This window comes from Halichoeres trimaculatus, unplaced genomic scaffold (assembly GCF_033239565.1).
Source record: "Halichoeres trimaculatus isolate MK-OKI-2021-1 unplaced genomic scaffold, fHalTri1.1 fHalTri1_scaffold_5, whole genome shotgun sequence".
Taxonomy (NCBI): Eukaryota; Metazoa; Chordata; class Actinopteri; order Labriformes; family Labridae; genus Halichoeres; species Halichoeres trimaculatus.
The window spans coordinates 27,668,155-27,681,550 of NW_027437183.1; the positions used below are offsets into that span (position 1 = coordinate 27,668,155).

Here is a 13,396-nt window from a genome sequence, read left to right on the forward strand (position 1 = left end):
TTGTAGGATTATAGTCAGGTGTACAATCAATCAGTTTCACAATCAGTGCTAATGAGCCTCAGTTTCTCTTGTTGGTTAATAGACAGTTATTAACTTAGCCACTAACAGTTGTGTAGGAAGCTGAAAGCTGGTTGAGGAACAGCCAAACTCTACCAAGGTGAGGTTGTAGAAGACAAATTGTTCAAATAAATGTATCACAGAGCTTTCAGTTATGTGCATCCTTGAATAAAACCAAAATTTTACACATGAACAAAGTTTTTGTAATCCATTCCGATCAGTGTTAATTGTTCACCCTCTTGCGTGTTCATGAAATACTGGAATTCGACAAAGTTTAGTTTTTCAGCTTTAATCAGAGGCACAAGGCCTTTTAGGTCATTCACTAATCTGTCAGTGCAATAGAATGCAATGTGATTTCACACAGAAAAAACTTAGAACAAAGAAGGGAGTACATTTAGAAAATACCATTTAATCACTTGTATAGAGAATATACTTTTATGTCTAAAAATAAAAATACAGACCTCTGTGTATAAGCACAAAACGTGACCAAAATTCAGTTTCTTAACTTTTAATACAAAACACATTGATAAAGGTAAATCAACTTGGTGGTGCTTTTCAATTTCTTAAAACCACAAAACGGAAAGCATCTAACCAGAGAAGCTTTTCATATCAGTTCTTTATGCAGATTGCACCTGAGAGCTGTACGGTGCCATTTAGATCCTGTTATTTTTCCTCCCTCTGTTTCTTCATCATTCTCAAAACTTGTCTCCAGGCTGCTTCGGTTATTTAGCGTTAGCATGTATTACTTTTTCTTTTTAAATGTTCACAAAAGTTTTATGGACTGACAAACTACGCCTGATTCCCCTGTAACACACACCAGTGTGTTTTCAGATACAGACCAACTGTGGTCTAAAAGCCCCCCAGAAAGTGAAGATTCATACTTAAGTTCAACCAAACCATTTACTTCATTGGCTTGTTGATTGCAAACAAACCAGATGCATTAATTTTCTGTTCAAGCTCTTCAAACACATGTTGATGAATAATCTCTCCATTATTTAAAAAATCTATAATAATTTAAGTTTTAGCACCTGTAGTGCCCATTTGTCTTACAAAGAAAAAAACCCCAAAAACTTGAAGAAAAATCTCCAAATATCAAACTGAACTTTCATCTTGATTAAATGATCACTGATGCACCGTGGGGATGTGATTTACACAGGTAAAAGAAGTCCAATGTCCATGCAAAGATATTGTGGTTTCCAATGGTTAATTTTTTATTGCGAGCAAGCAAACAAAAGAACAAAAAGAACCCGGTTCCCACTGTCTCCCTCGTGCTGGTAAAAAAAACATGTGCCCACCCCGGTGCATGCTCACCTCGCCACCTACCTGCTTTAATAACCTCACATGCCCAGTTATCATTATCAAACAAATAATAATAATAATAATAATAATAATAATAATAATAATAATACAAAACGTACTAACAAAACAGCTAACAAAAATACATAGAATGTGCCCCAAAAATCTAACTTACACTAACAAAATAGAAAAATGTGGATAAGTCTGACTAATACTACTCATCAAATCCTAAACCACAAAATACAAAAATAAAAAAATAGCTCCAACAGTACAAAAATTCTTTCTGCATTACAGTACAACAATTTATTAATTGGACTGATCAATGTATTTCATCAATATTGATTTTTGCACATTTTCCCTGATTTTATTTTCCCCTAAAATGGGCCATCTGTGCTCTGACCTGGCTAAAATTTTGTACAAAATTTTATATCAAGTTATTAGATTTAAAGTTACGATATATAGAATACTACTTGTGTATTTATCAGTGAAAATGAACTTTAGGATACCCCCAAGTCCACGTGGTCTTTCCACATTTACAGCTTTTATCTTATCACAATATGCAATGTGTATCTTCATGAAGTTTAAGATTGTGTGAGTGTCACTCTGCAATCACTGTTTCTATACATTTTTGCTGAATGAGATTATATAACCATCTCTATACATAAACTGTGGAGATATCCTTGAGCCACGTTTTTATCCCTGTTCAGCCAGTCCCAGAGGAGGGCAAGTGAACAAAGTAAGACATGACAAGAGATCTTGGTATATTTTTATTTCATTTGTATAGTGTATAAACGCACAAACTACAGAGCGTTGAATGGTCCCACAATAGTGTGTCAGTGATTCAAAATCTGCTTATCATTATGCTGAGGTTTCACTTTACCACAGTCCTCCACACACCCTAAAGAAACACTGCACAGGGAAAACAGGCCTCCCACATCTGACATTGTTGTGGTTGTGCCATAAACCAATAATTATGAATAGCTCTGGAGATAGCTGTGTACTGCTAAAGACATGCTAGTCCTGAACAACTAAACTCACAGTAAGAACACTAAATGTAGACAAATGAAGTAATTATGCAAAACAGGGTGACAGACAACCTTTTGTGTACAATACCAGACAAAATAGTACATACAAATATAATATGTAGATGTCTGCGGTTAAGATAATGGTATTTAAGGAAGAGCAAAGCAGGGGGAAACAAAGAATCATGGGTTAAAAAAAAAAACAATAAAAGGACTGACATGGGATTTTATGGTTAATTTATTTATCACAGAAAAGGCACAATAGACTTATCCATTGAGGAGAAACACAAAGTGACAAAGTCCTGCCACATGTGCATACAGAACACGTATGAAAATCAAATAAATAAATAAAGCACTTGAAAAGTAAGCAGTAAAAGATAATGCAGCACTGTTCTCTGTGTGGTGAGGCAGGCTGCACCCAGTCCCACTGCTCCCATGTGTTTCTCCCACTCAGCATGAAAGAAGTAGAAACTCTGCAAGTATGCACACGATCTGCAGGAAGACCAGTCAGGTCATGATGTGCTTATGAGATTTAATTACATCTGTAGTTTCCAACCTGAGAGTTTCTCAGGAGTAATGAGCTGAAAATATGTAGGGAAGCTTTGAATTAAAACCAAAGTAACAACGAAAATACATCAAAATGAAACAATCAAACAGTAAGAAATGGAAAAGCGAAGGCAGGAAAAGTCCTCTGTTAACATCAGAGGGAAGGATGATGATAAAAGCAAATCAGCTGCAGACAGCCGATGTTTGGATTTACTTCAGCCCTGCAGCTTGAAACACATTGCCTGTGGCAAATAAGACAGCAACTGGAGAAAAGCAGCTGTACGTTTTTGAAAAAGCCAACAGTATGGATGAACATGTACTGAGCAGAACATGAAACTACCCCTTCAAATCTAAACATCCAGCTGTGTGCAGCAGTGTTCACCCAGCAAGGAGACTGCACAGCAGTAGTTGTAGCTGGATACAAGGAGGTATGCAAGGAAATTACTTAAAAACCACACAGCAAGCCGCAGCCAATAGCACCGACCTGCCACAATAATATTTATACTTCGCTGCAAAGTCTTTCTCCTCTACTCTGAAAAATAAACCGCAGTGGCTTGTTCAGTGTTTACCGGCCAAAAGTGATGTAAACCGACCATAAAGCTCCCACAGAGTGTCACTCAGGGTTCAGCTGCTGCTCTGGTGGGGGGAACAGACTGAAGAGTACCTGTTACCATCCCCCGAGGGAGGGCTCCCATGAAGATGCAGTCTGCGTTTTCAGCCGTGAAACATCCCACAACATGACAGCCTGCATCTGTGTGCATACGGGCATATGTCAGTGGAGGGAAGCAGATTTTGGAGATCAAAGATTTCAAAGGATTGATAAAGTCACGGTCAGTTTCATATGCATTTCTGCAACAAAAAACTGATGTCGCTAAACTTTTCCTTATCTACTATGACTCTTTTTTTTCTGTCAAAGAAAGTCACCTGGACCTTAGTTCATTAACTTGTGTCATCTGACTATGATCAAATTAATGACTACAAGAGGTTTAATCAGAAATTTGGAAATCACAAAGAGGCATCGACTCAGGACACTCTGGCCTGTGATAAGTTTAACGCTGTTTTACAAATGTGAAGACTAATTTTAATTATCTTTCAATTAATTGTGTATCACAGCTGCAGAGTGAAGGTCACACTCACACACAATGGGAGTCTGCACACACACACACACACACAAACTGACATAAGCAGAGAACGTCTGAGCTTGTTTTGTTGCTATGGCTGCCTTTCAAGTCTCCATTCAAGTGTTTTCTCCAGGCTGTGGGCTAAAGATGGGCAGCTCTAAGTATCTTTGGAACAAAACTTTGTCAACAATATTGCTCTGCAGATAAAGCTTTTATGAGTTGAAGGTCTTTGTAGTCAAAGTTGGAGTGAAACTTTTCCTTTGACCCCCTTTTCATATGCTGCTCCCCACTCAAAATGAATATTGATTTTCTTATCTGTGCAAAGCTTAATGTGGTCCCTGTCTGGAAAAAAAAACAAAACACATTTAATGTTTCACTTAAAAAAAATACAGCTCACACTTGTGTCTGAACAGATAAATTGTCCCATCTAGTGGTGAACGAGAAAACTAGGTACATAATCAAAGAGTCGGGCCTTCCTTCTGAAGCAATCCGGTGATTTTTTGTTTTCTGAAATACTTTGTATTCCAGCTGAATGTTTACTTGAAGAGGTCACAGAGCAGAAATAAAACTCCTGTACCAATCTAAGCCATTCTTGGCCCTTAATGACCTGATTCTGTCTAATCTGATGCACATTCTCAGGAAGATCATTACACAGAAACCATTTTGTGTTTGTGTACAGACCTTTCCTCACCTGACTCTACTTGTTTACTGAACCGTAACATCCAACCTTTATTGTGCCAGGTATTATTACCACAGCGGTCTCTGACAGATTTACGATGTCTGCATGCCGAGTCACCTCAGGCCTGCATACTCTGGCATTTACACACCTCAGGAGGTGTTTCTGTGTCCTCCAGGCCTCATAACATATTCATTCAAGTCATTATAAAAGCCCCATGTTGCACTGGGTCAGGGTTTGCAGAAAATGCTGCATAGAGAACAGCAAGAGAAAAGTTTGAATGAGGAGCATGTTGAGTGATGTTTTTGGTCATACACATGGACATACAGTGTGGTGCACACACTCCTGGCTCTGCAGCATTCAGAGCTCCACTGTGTTCCCTGTTAGATGCCAGAAAAGATTGTAGTATTGCTGTCGGTATTTTCTGCTCCAGTGGCGCCATCTGCTTCTCATTGTCCTTGTTATTTGTCACAGTGATGCCTCTGAGTTTGTTTTTTGTCTTACACTTTGTAGAAAACAGGCCAGCAGCAGTGATCCAGATGTTGACTTCCCATGCCATTCCCGTGTTATGCAAGCCTTTAAATCCGTGCTTTAGGAGGACTCGTTCTGAGAAGGAGAAAAATGGGGGTTAAAAAATAAACAAAACATGGAGGTAACGCATGTGGAAAGTGTCCCAGTGTGACAGACATACATAAACTATGCATGTGTGCACCTGAACTTCCATAAACACACACATTCTTTACGTGTATTGCAAGTTTTTTTGAAGGTCATGGGAAATGTTCCCATATGAACACCTGTGCGATTTTATGCCACTTTAGACACACTGACCCCCATTTCTATTGGTCCATTCTAGTCCCTGGTTGTTAGGACAAACCAATAGGAATGTGTGTTGCTGGGTTTAGAGCGGGTGTTGCCTGTAGTGGAAAGTTTAAAAGAGAGAGTGTGTGTCCTGCTGTCCCTCAGCAGAAGCATCCATCAACATGATCCCTATTGTGCTGGCCTCAGTGCTCATTGCTAGCGGTAAGAACATCTGGCACTCTCTAATTCTGGAGGTAATTGTTTGAAAGTGTGTGTGAGTGTGTGTGTGTGTGTGTTTGTGTGTGTGTGATACCACACATAGACCTGGCCCCTTGTAAATTCTTTGCCGAAAAGAAAAATGATCTCCTTTCACTCCCTGTCTCACCTCAATTACTTCCTTGTCCGTGTCCACCTTGTCTAGCCCTCGGGTGTGGCACCCCACCCATCGAGCCCCTGACTTCCCGTGTGGTCAACGGAGAAGATGCCACTCCCCACAGCTGGCCCTGGCAGGTATGATAATATGTACACGCCTGTCCATATTTTTATATGTTCTTACAAACCTTACTGCTCCAACACGTACCTGTTAGATGGTTGTCTGTGATTAAAATCTGAAAACCCAATTCGTCCTCACCTCTGGATCACTCCCCGTGTTTTATGTTATCTGTGTTTCTGATGTCCTTCATTTCTGTGTCCAGATCTCTCTGCAGTATGAGAGGGATGGTGAATGGAGGCACACTTGTGGGGGATCTCTGATTGCTGCCAACTGGGTCATGACTGCTGCTCACTGCATCAAGTAGGGGCAGCGGAGGAAAACACATACACAAAAACACAACCACTGAAGCACAAGTCTACAAGTCAAACACACAGAGATGTGCTGTTGAATATCCTTTTTTTTTTTTACACCACTTTATACAAAAATCAGTGATTATTACCCACCAAAATCTGATGAATCATAACCTCAGAATGAAAAGAAAGGCAAAAAAATCCCCTCATAGCTCACCTGTACCTCTGACCGCTTCATATCTCTCTGTTTCTATCGCCCCAGCACCAAGCTCTCCTACAGGGTGTTTGTGGGAAAACACAACCTGGTGGAGGAAGAGGCCGGCTCCAAGGCTATCCTGCCTGAGAAGATTATTGTGCATGAGAAATGGAACCCAATCTTTGTGGCCTTCGGGTAAGAAAGACAACCCGGTACGGTACAAAGGAAAGTGTGAGTCTCCTGCCAGGACATTCGGTTTATCATCGTTATGTCATCTGTTTCTGGGTCTGGGTGAAAAAGTGGACTGAGGCCCATATTTCTTGTAGTCCACCTTTCTTCAGATCATACTTTACCTCTAAAATATGCAAGTTCTCCATCTTTATAAATCCTGCATTTTTCAGCAGCTAATGAAAGTCATTAGAAATAATCCTGTTACTGTGTTGTTTACCCTTAAGTAAGCAGCTGGACTTTTTCCATGGAGGAAAATGAGATAAATGGCAAAAATACTGATTCCACTTGCTCTAATTACCTTGCCTTATTTTCTCTCCTCTCCTTTTTTGGCTCAGTCAGAAGGTTTTAAATTGCTTGTCAGTCTGTGCTTAAGTCCCTCTTTCTCTCTTTGTGCCTCTCTTGCAGTAACGATATTGCCATGATCAAGCTGTCTGAGCCTGTGACTTTGAGTGACCAGGTGCAGCTGGCATGTATCCCCGCTGCTGGCACTGTGCTGTCCAACCTCTACCCCTGCTACATCACTGGCTGGGGCAGACTGTACAGTAAGTCACTCTTAAAAGAAGGCTGAAATGTGTTTATTCCTTCTTTTTGAGATTAGCTCTCTGAAATGTCGTAATTCCCTCCTTCGGGGCGTCCGGCTGGTTTGTTGTGTTAGACCCAGCTGTGTGTGAGAGTGTGTGATTGGGGTAACCCAGAGAAACCTCCAAAGTTAGGATGACAAATCTCATGCATGAGATGTTAGCTGAAACTTTTTTTTTTCAGAGGGGGAGGATTACTCCTAAATTGAAAATTTTTGGCCGGACTGTGAATTTGGCGCTTGGGGGAAATGCTGTGAAGCAGATTTGACAGACTGCGTGTGTATGTGTGTGTGATAGTAATAGACTGCCTGTGTGTTTTAGCCGGAGGCCCCATTGCTGATAAGCTGCAGCAGGCTTTGATGCCTGTGGCTGACCACGCCACCTGCTCCCAGCCTGACTGGTGGGGCGTCGCTGTCAGGACCACCATGGTGTGTGCCGGCGGGGATGGAATCGTGGCTGGATGCAATGTAAGTTTCTTGTTTGTGGGTGTTTGTTTTTGTGTTTGTTTTGATAATTGTGTTCTTATTCAAGAGTTTTATGTCAATTAATCCGAAGCACTTAAAAGGTGAATCTTGTTAAACTTGCTTTGGCATTAATATACATGCACAATGTTTGACAGGAGAACACTTTTGAAAATGTCAGAAGGAAACACAGCTGTGTTGTCAAGCTGCTGAGGGATATGACAATTTTGTTTGTGTTTTAGTGTGAGGAGTAACAACGACCCTGATTGTGATTCTCATAGTTGCGCCTTGCCAGTCCACTAGTACCTTCACTATATGAATGAAACATGAGGTCCTTCTCTTTCTCTCTGTGTCCAGGGTGACTCTGGTGGCCCTCTGAACTGTAAGAACTCAGAGGGAGCCTGGGAGGTTCACGGCATCGCCAGCTTTGTCTCTGGACTGGGCTGTAACTTCGTGAAGAAACCTACTGTCTTCACCAGAGTGTCTGCTTTCAACGACTGGGTCGACCAGGTAATGGAGACATCAACAGACGCACCAGTATAAGTTTTACCTATTTTGCTAATGGCCTACCTTTTCATTTTCCAGGTTATGATGAACAACTAAATATGATGACATTTCAATAAAGAATACAAGGATCACTGCATTTCTGTGTTAATAAACTCAACTCATAAGGAAGAGTGCCTCTCACACTCATCATACAGGACTGTTTTTTCAAAAACAATGTCCCCAAATGTCCAGCAGGTGTCCTCATCCACACATCATAAAATGCAGACTGTGAAAGCTTTACAGAGCAAGATGTGTGGTATAAAAGACATGGGAAACAAGCACTAACAAATAAATGTCATACATTGACAAAAGCACTGATAAAAGGCAAAAGTGTCTGTCTACAGGACATGCATATTATATGATTACACAGAGTGGTTTATAAGCCTCAGTAAAACACCCTCATATAAAATATGGATGTAATATCCATGCTTGAAACTGACCCAGTTTGTCCCCCTGCCCTCCCGGCAGGAGGCCTTTATGAGAACCATAATATTCATCAGGGGAGTCTCTCTGTGAGCGTGATAACAGTGCGCTGAAAATGAGGAGGGCTACAATGGCGAAGTCTAGATTAATACTTGAGTCTTTTTTCCCCTTGCTGGGATGAGATGTGGATGAGAGGGTGGGGAAGGATGAGATGAGGTGGAATTAAGGCAGAAATTAAATTGCCTCTCACTTCTTTCTCTCTTCTTTTTTCCCCTTTATCTCCGTCCTTCTCCTTTTCTCTCTGTCACATTTGCACGGCTCACACGCTGGCATGCTCGCTGATAAGTTTTGACAGGCTAATGGAGGTGTGTGAGTGTCTTTACAGACATCAGAGGCAGTGATCAGACATGACACGTCCTGCAAATAGGAGTTATAATGACTCTGTGTGTGCAGGCCTGTGAGTGAGTGAGTGAGTGTGTGTGTGTGTGTGTGCGAACAGCAGGCAAGGAGAGAGGCAGGGCCACTGCGGTTCTCTCTTAGGCATGATTTTAGTTCATTCCTCTCATGAAATGAATCAGTCTTGTGAAGCAGTTTCCTCTGGAGTATCAGCCTGTGATCAGTGATAACTATCTCATCTAAGCTCTCATGCAGGCTGCAGCCCAAGAGCTGCTCCCTTACTAATCTAGTCTCATCCAGTTTTTGGCTGAAAATTAAACCTTCCTCAAATACAACTGAAGTGCATCCATCACGGTGGATCTAAACATGTCTGAAACTGAACATGAAATTAATTTAGTTCTTAAGGGTAATTTTTCAAAATATCACGTCATCATGAAAGAAGGAAAGTAGAAGCATGATTTTTTCCAACTCTGTCCATCATTAACACTATGTTTCATTAACTTTATCAACTTCATCAAGCATATAAATCATCATGCTCTTATTAAAGTTACTACGAATTGCTGATATCTGTTCTTTTTAAACTGATCCTCTCTGGATCCTGGTCTCTTCAAACTTTTTTCTTCCCACTGAATCTGGTTGGGGCCTCAAAAGAACTCTTTGTCCCAGCTTGAACTCTATGAATCAGGGCACCCCATGCCCACACACACACACACACACACACACACACACACACACACACACACACACACACACACACACACACACACACACACACACACACACACACACACAAACAAAGGGAGGGAGACAGAGAGGCCCGCTCAGACTCCCTTTGGGACACCCTCCTGCTGGGGTGAATACCAATGAGGAGGCAACAAGTTTGTCGGTTGGCGCAGCTGCTATTTGGGCCGCTCTATGCAACTAAGAAGCATATTAAGAAGAAGAAGAAGGAAAAGACGTTTAAGTAATTCAGTTTTATCTATATTAGAGCCAGAATATTCTTTAAGCTGAGCACTTTGAAGTGGAACCTTCTGCAGTGTCATTATCAGAAAACAAAGGGGGAAGAGTGGACTGGGCACACAGGGGCTTCATGTGAGAAGAGAGTGGTAGCACTCTTTATTCTTTTCTCCAACACTTTATTTTCTGCATGGTGTCTCTTTTACTGTACTGCACTGTTCTGTACTTTTTATTATTGGGTCAATGACTCTCCTCTATAAGATTTTCAAGAAGTTCAAACCCTTGTTGGGATGTTCCAAGAGCGTCTTAGTATAAATAGCTCAGTAGTAACAGAGTGGAAGAGGGATAGGGAAAGAGAGAGAGAGAGAGGTAGTGATGGGTGACGGAGGGGGGAGGGACTGAGGGGATGATGAGCCGCCACACTGACAGCAGCATCTCCGCTCTGTCGCTCTGCGCCTGTCAGCGGTGGCTCTGTTTAAACCGCCAGCATTCACAGTCTGCGCGCGCTGCTGAGCCACAACCAAAACGGTCCGACAGTTTGTTGGCCAACTTCAAGGAAAGAGTAACAACTTCGCAAACACTTTGGCGAAGTCACCAGGCCTCTGTGGTTATCTGACAGAATTTGTGTCTACGAGTTTGAAGCTTGGGGCGTACAGGAAGTAGAGGGAAACAAACGGATGGACAGTGGACAACAAATGGAACAATTAGGTAGGTTCTTTGTGTGAGACGTTCAAGTGCATGAAATGATAGCCTGCAAATTAATATGGCGAAAACCAGACAGTAATTCAGTGCAGTGTAAAGCATTTGTTCCTTGCAAGATGAAAGCAAAAAAGTATAGTTTTAAAGTAGGCTATCCCAATGTCTGACTATTGATTTAAACTATTCACCAACTTAGCTAAAGTTTTAAGGTATGAACTCCCCAAACTGCTATCCTTCAGTAAAGTTGTGTCCATGCAGCTAGAGAAAGAGGGTGGATGTTCAGTCACATGAGATGGAGCTCTTGCCCACTGAAGTTGATGCATTATGCAAAAGTGTTCCCCTGCTTTCCATGTGGTTGGTACAAGCAGCAAGCTGTGTAATTGTGTGTCTGCGTGCACTACATTTATTCAGCTTCCACTGAAACAAAGCATTCTTTGGTACATGCAGGCAATAATTTGCATCCATTTACATTAGATCTTTTGCACAGAGGGCTTTTATAATAGTCAATGACACTATTCACACATGCACATTGGTGGTTTTCATTCATTTTGATACCCATCTCATCCTGAGGCTGAACCATTCCCAGCTGCCATTGCATAACTTGAACACTGTAGTTATTTATGAATTGATTGTGACCTCAAAGAGTGACTGCATGGTTTGTATGCAGAAGGCCAGTCATGTCCTCCCCCAAACTATGAACCCCTGACTTTAACCAAAAACGTTTAATCTTCCAAAGCAGTCAGCAGACTTATTTCAAATATGTTTACTTTTGGTGTTGTTTGATGGGGAATATCCAAATACAGAGAAATTGCTGTTCATGCATCAGATCTGTTAGACTCAGAGGGGACAGAGTTTAGCAATATCCTGAAATGCTTTGCAAATAATCAGATCAGTTTTTCTTTTTTTGTTTGTGATCACAATTGCTGCAGAGCTGTGTGTAAAGAAAATGCACTCATCTCGCTTGTAAGAACAAATTATCTTTGCTGTTGTTAAATACCAACCAAATAATCTACTTTGGGAGCTATAACTATTGCCACTTGTGAAAATCTGTTACAAAGAGTGATAATGAGGGAACTTCTGTGGCTGCAGTGTGTCTGTTTTATGCACCACTGAAATCCTTATTACCAAGCAAACTGTTGTCTATTCTGATCCATTGCTCACACTTGTCTGTAGCACAGACTCACAGGTTCCTCCCTGTCACATCTCTGTGTCAGCTCATAGCCCACTCACCCCCTCCTTCTCTCTAATTGGAAACTGTTTAATACAAACTTCATCAAGTATCACCTGACTCCCTCAAAAAAAGTTCCCCAGGGTGTTTTGGAAACACTCTACTAAACTCTGAGGTCAGTTTTACTGACAGTAGTCCCAGTTGGGAGTTATAAGGGTAATTTTCCCCACAGTGATGCCACCAGCATCCTTAGAAGGACCCATCTGCTACAATCACAAACCAACTTCATGAGAGACAATCAAATGCATGGCTGCCACCGACTCAGAGCCATCTATCTTTATTCAGCCTGGTCATAAAACGCCTTTGAAGGAATGGATAATGTTGAAATAAGTCCTTAATAGCAAGCTTTGACTGTTGTGGCATTGCTCTCAGTTGGAGAGGAGAGGAAATATGTGGTCTCATTAGAAATGCATTAGACGAAGGAGAGGGAGAGGTAGAAGTGAGGAGATGAGCTCGAGTTTTTATCTGTACAACTCTTAAAAGGGAAAATATTCACAGTCCAAGTCAGACTGGAACCATACTCTCTCTCTCTTCCTCTCTGTCTGTCTAATACTCACAGTCAACAGTGCACCTCAGTGACCCATTTAATATCAGCCACAAAATTGGCAATGATATTCCCACGTGATTCTCCTGACAACACGTCAGTGCTGAATCTAATTCAAAATAATTCAGCTAGAAAAAGTGCATCTATTTGCACCTTCTTTATCATTTTAATAACTGTCTCACTGACAATAAAAAAACAACAATAGGGAAGAGGAATGTACTTTCAAACACAAACTATTAGCAATGGCTATTTTCCTCCAATGAATTTTCTCTACTGACATAGAATAATAATAATACACCTTTGTGTTCACTTCAGGTCCTGCACATACGTAGGTTGTTATATATAGTGTCTGAAGGGGTAAAGCCACTTTGGCCCAGTGACTGTCGTGTCAGAGAAAGTAATCTTCTCTGAGCTGACCTCGCTACAGGCCTGTGCAGCTCCATGTGACAGGCAGGTTAACTCTGGACAACATGTGTGTGTTCACTGGACATGAAGGGTGTGACCAAGTGATGCGTTTTCTGTTTTTGCAGGGAGAATCCGTGGAGTTAAAGTGAACCACAGCAAACCAGTTTTAGGCCTGAGCACCTCCTCTGAAGAAGTGTGATGTGACTTGTGGTGAGTTTGGTATCTACTTTCTGGTCAAGCATGGAGCACGAGCTGAGGATGGGTCTTTCTGTTTGGGCCATCGTGGCAATAGTTTGCAACTCTGTGGTGGGTGTCCTCATCCTTGTCCTCTTCGTCATCCTCTACAAAGCTTGTAAGGTGCCTTCACATCCAGAGAAAGTTCCAGTCTTCACAGAAGAGCCCGAGCAGAAGAAGGCTGAGCAGAAGTACCTGC

At 41.5% G+C, this 13,396-nt stretch overlaps 1 protein-coding gene across 1 annotated transcript; it reads left to right on the top strand.

Annotated features, from left to right (window-relative positions):
* Positions 1-5,682: 5,682 nt before the first annotated feature.
* On the top strand, positions 5,683-8,450 carry ela3l (elastase 3 like). Its single transcript, XM_074670117.1, has 8 exons — positions 5,683-5,738; positions 5,938-6,026; positions 6,212-6,309; positions 6,562-6,690; positions 7,132-7,268; positions 7,626-7,771; positions 8,123-8,275; positions 8,351-8,450. The coding sequence occupies exons 1-8, from the start codon at positions 5,699-5,701 to the stop codon at positions 8,366-8,368; spliced, it is 810 nt and encodes a 269-aa protein (XP_074526218.1). The 5' UTR covers positions 5,683-5,698; the 3' UTR covers positions 8,369-8,450.
* Positions 8,451-13,396: the final 4,946 nt, after the last annotated feature.

What these genes read in the sequence shown, in the direction of transcription:
- ela3l (XM_074670117.1), top strand. Translation starts at nt 5,699, where the DNA reads ATGATCCCTATTGTGCTGGCCTCAGTGCTCATTGCTAGCG. An exon ending in CTCAGTGCTCATTGCTAGCG is followed by an intron (nt 5,739 to 5,937) that starts GTAAGAACATCT and finishes CACCTTGTCTAG; the next exon opens with CCCTCGGGTGTGGCACCCCA. An exon ending in CCAATCTTTGTGGCCTTCGG is followed by an intron (nt 6,691 to 7,131) that starts GTAAGAAAGACA and finishes CCTCTCTTGCAG; the next exon opens with TAACGATATTGCCATGATCA.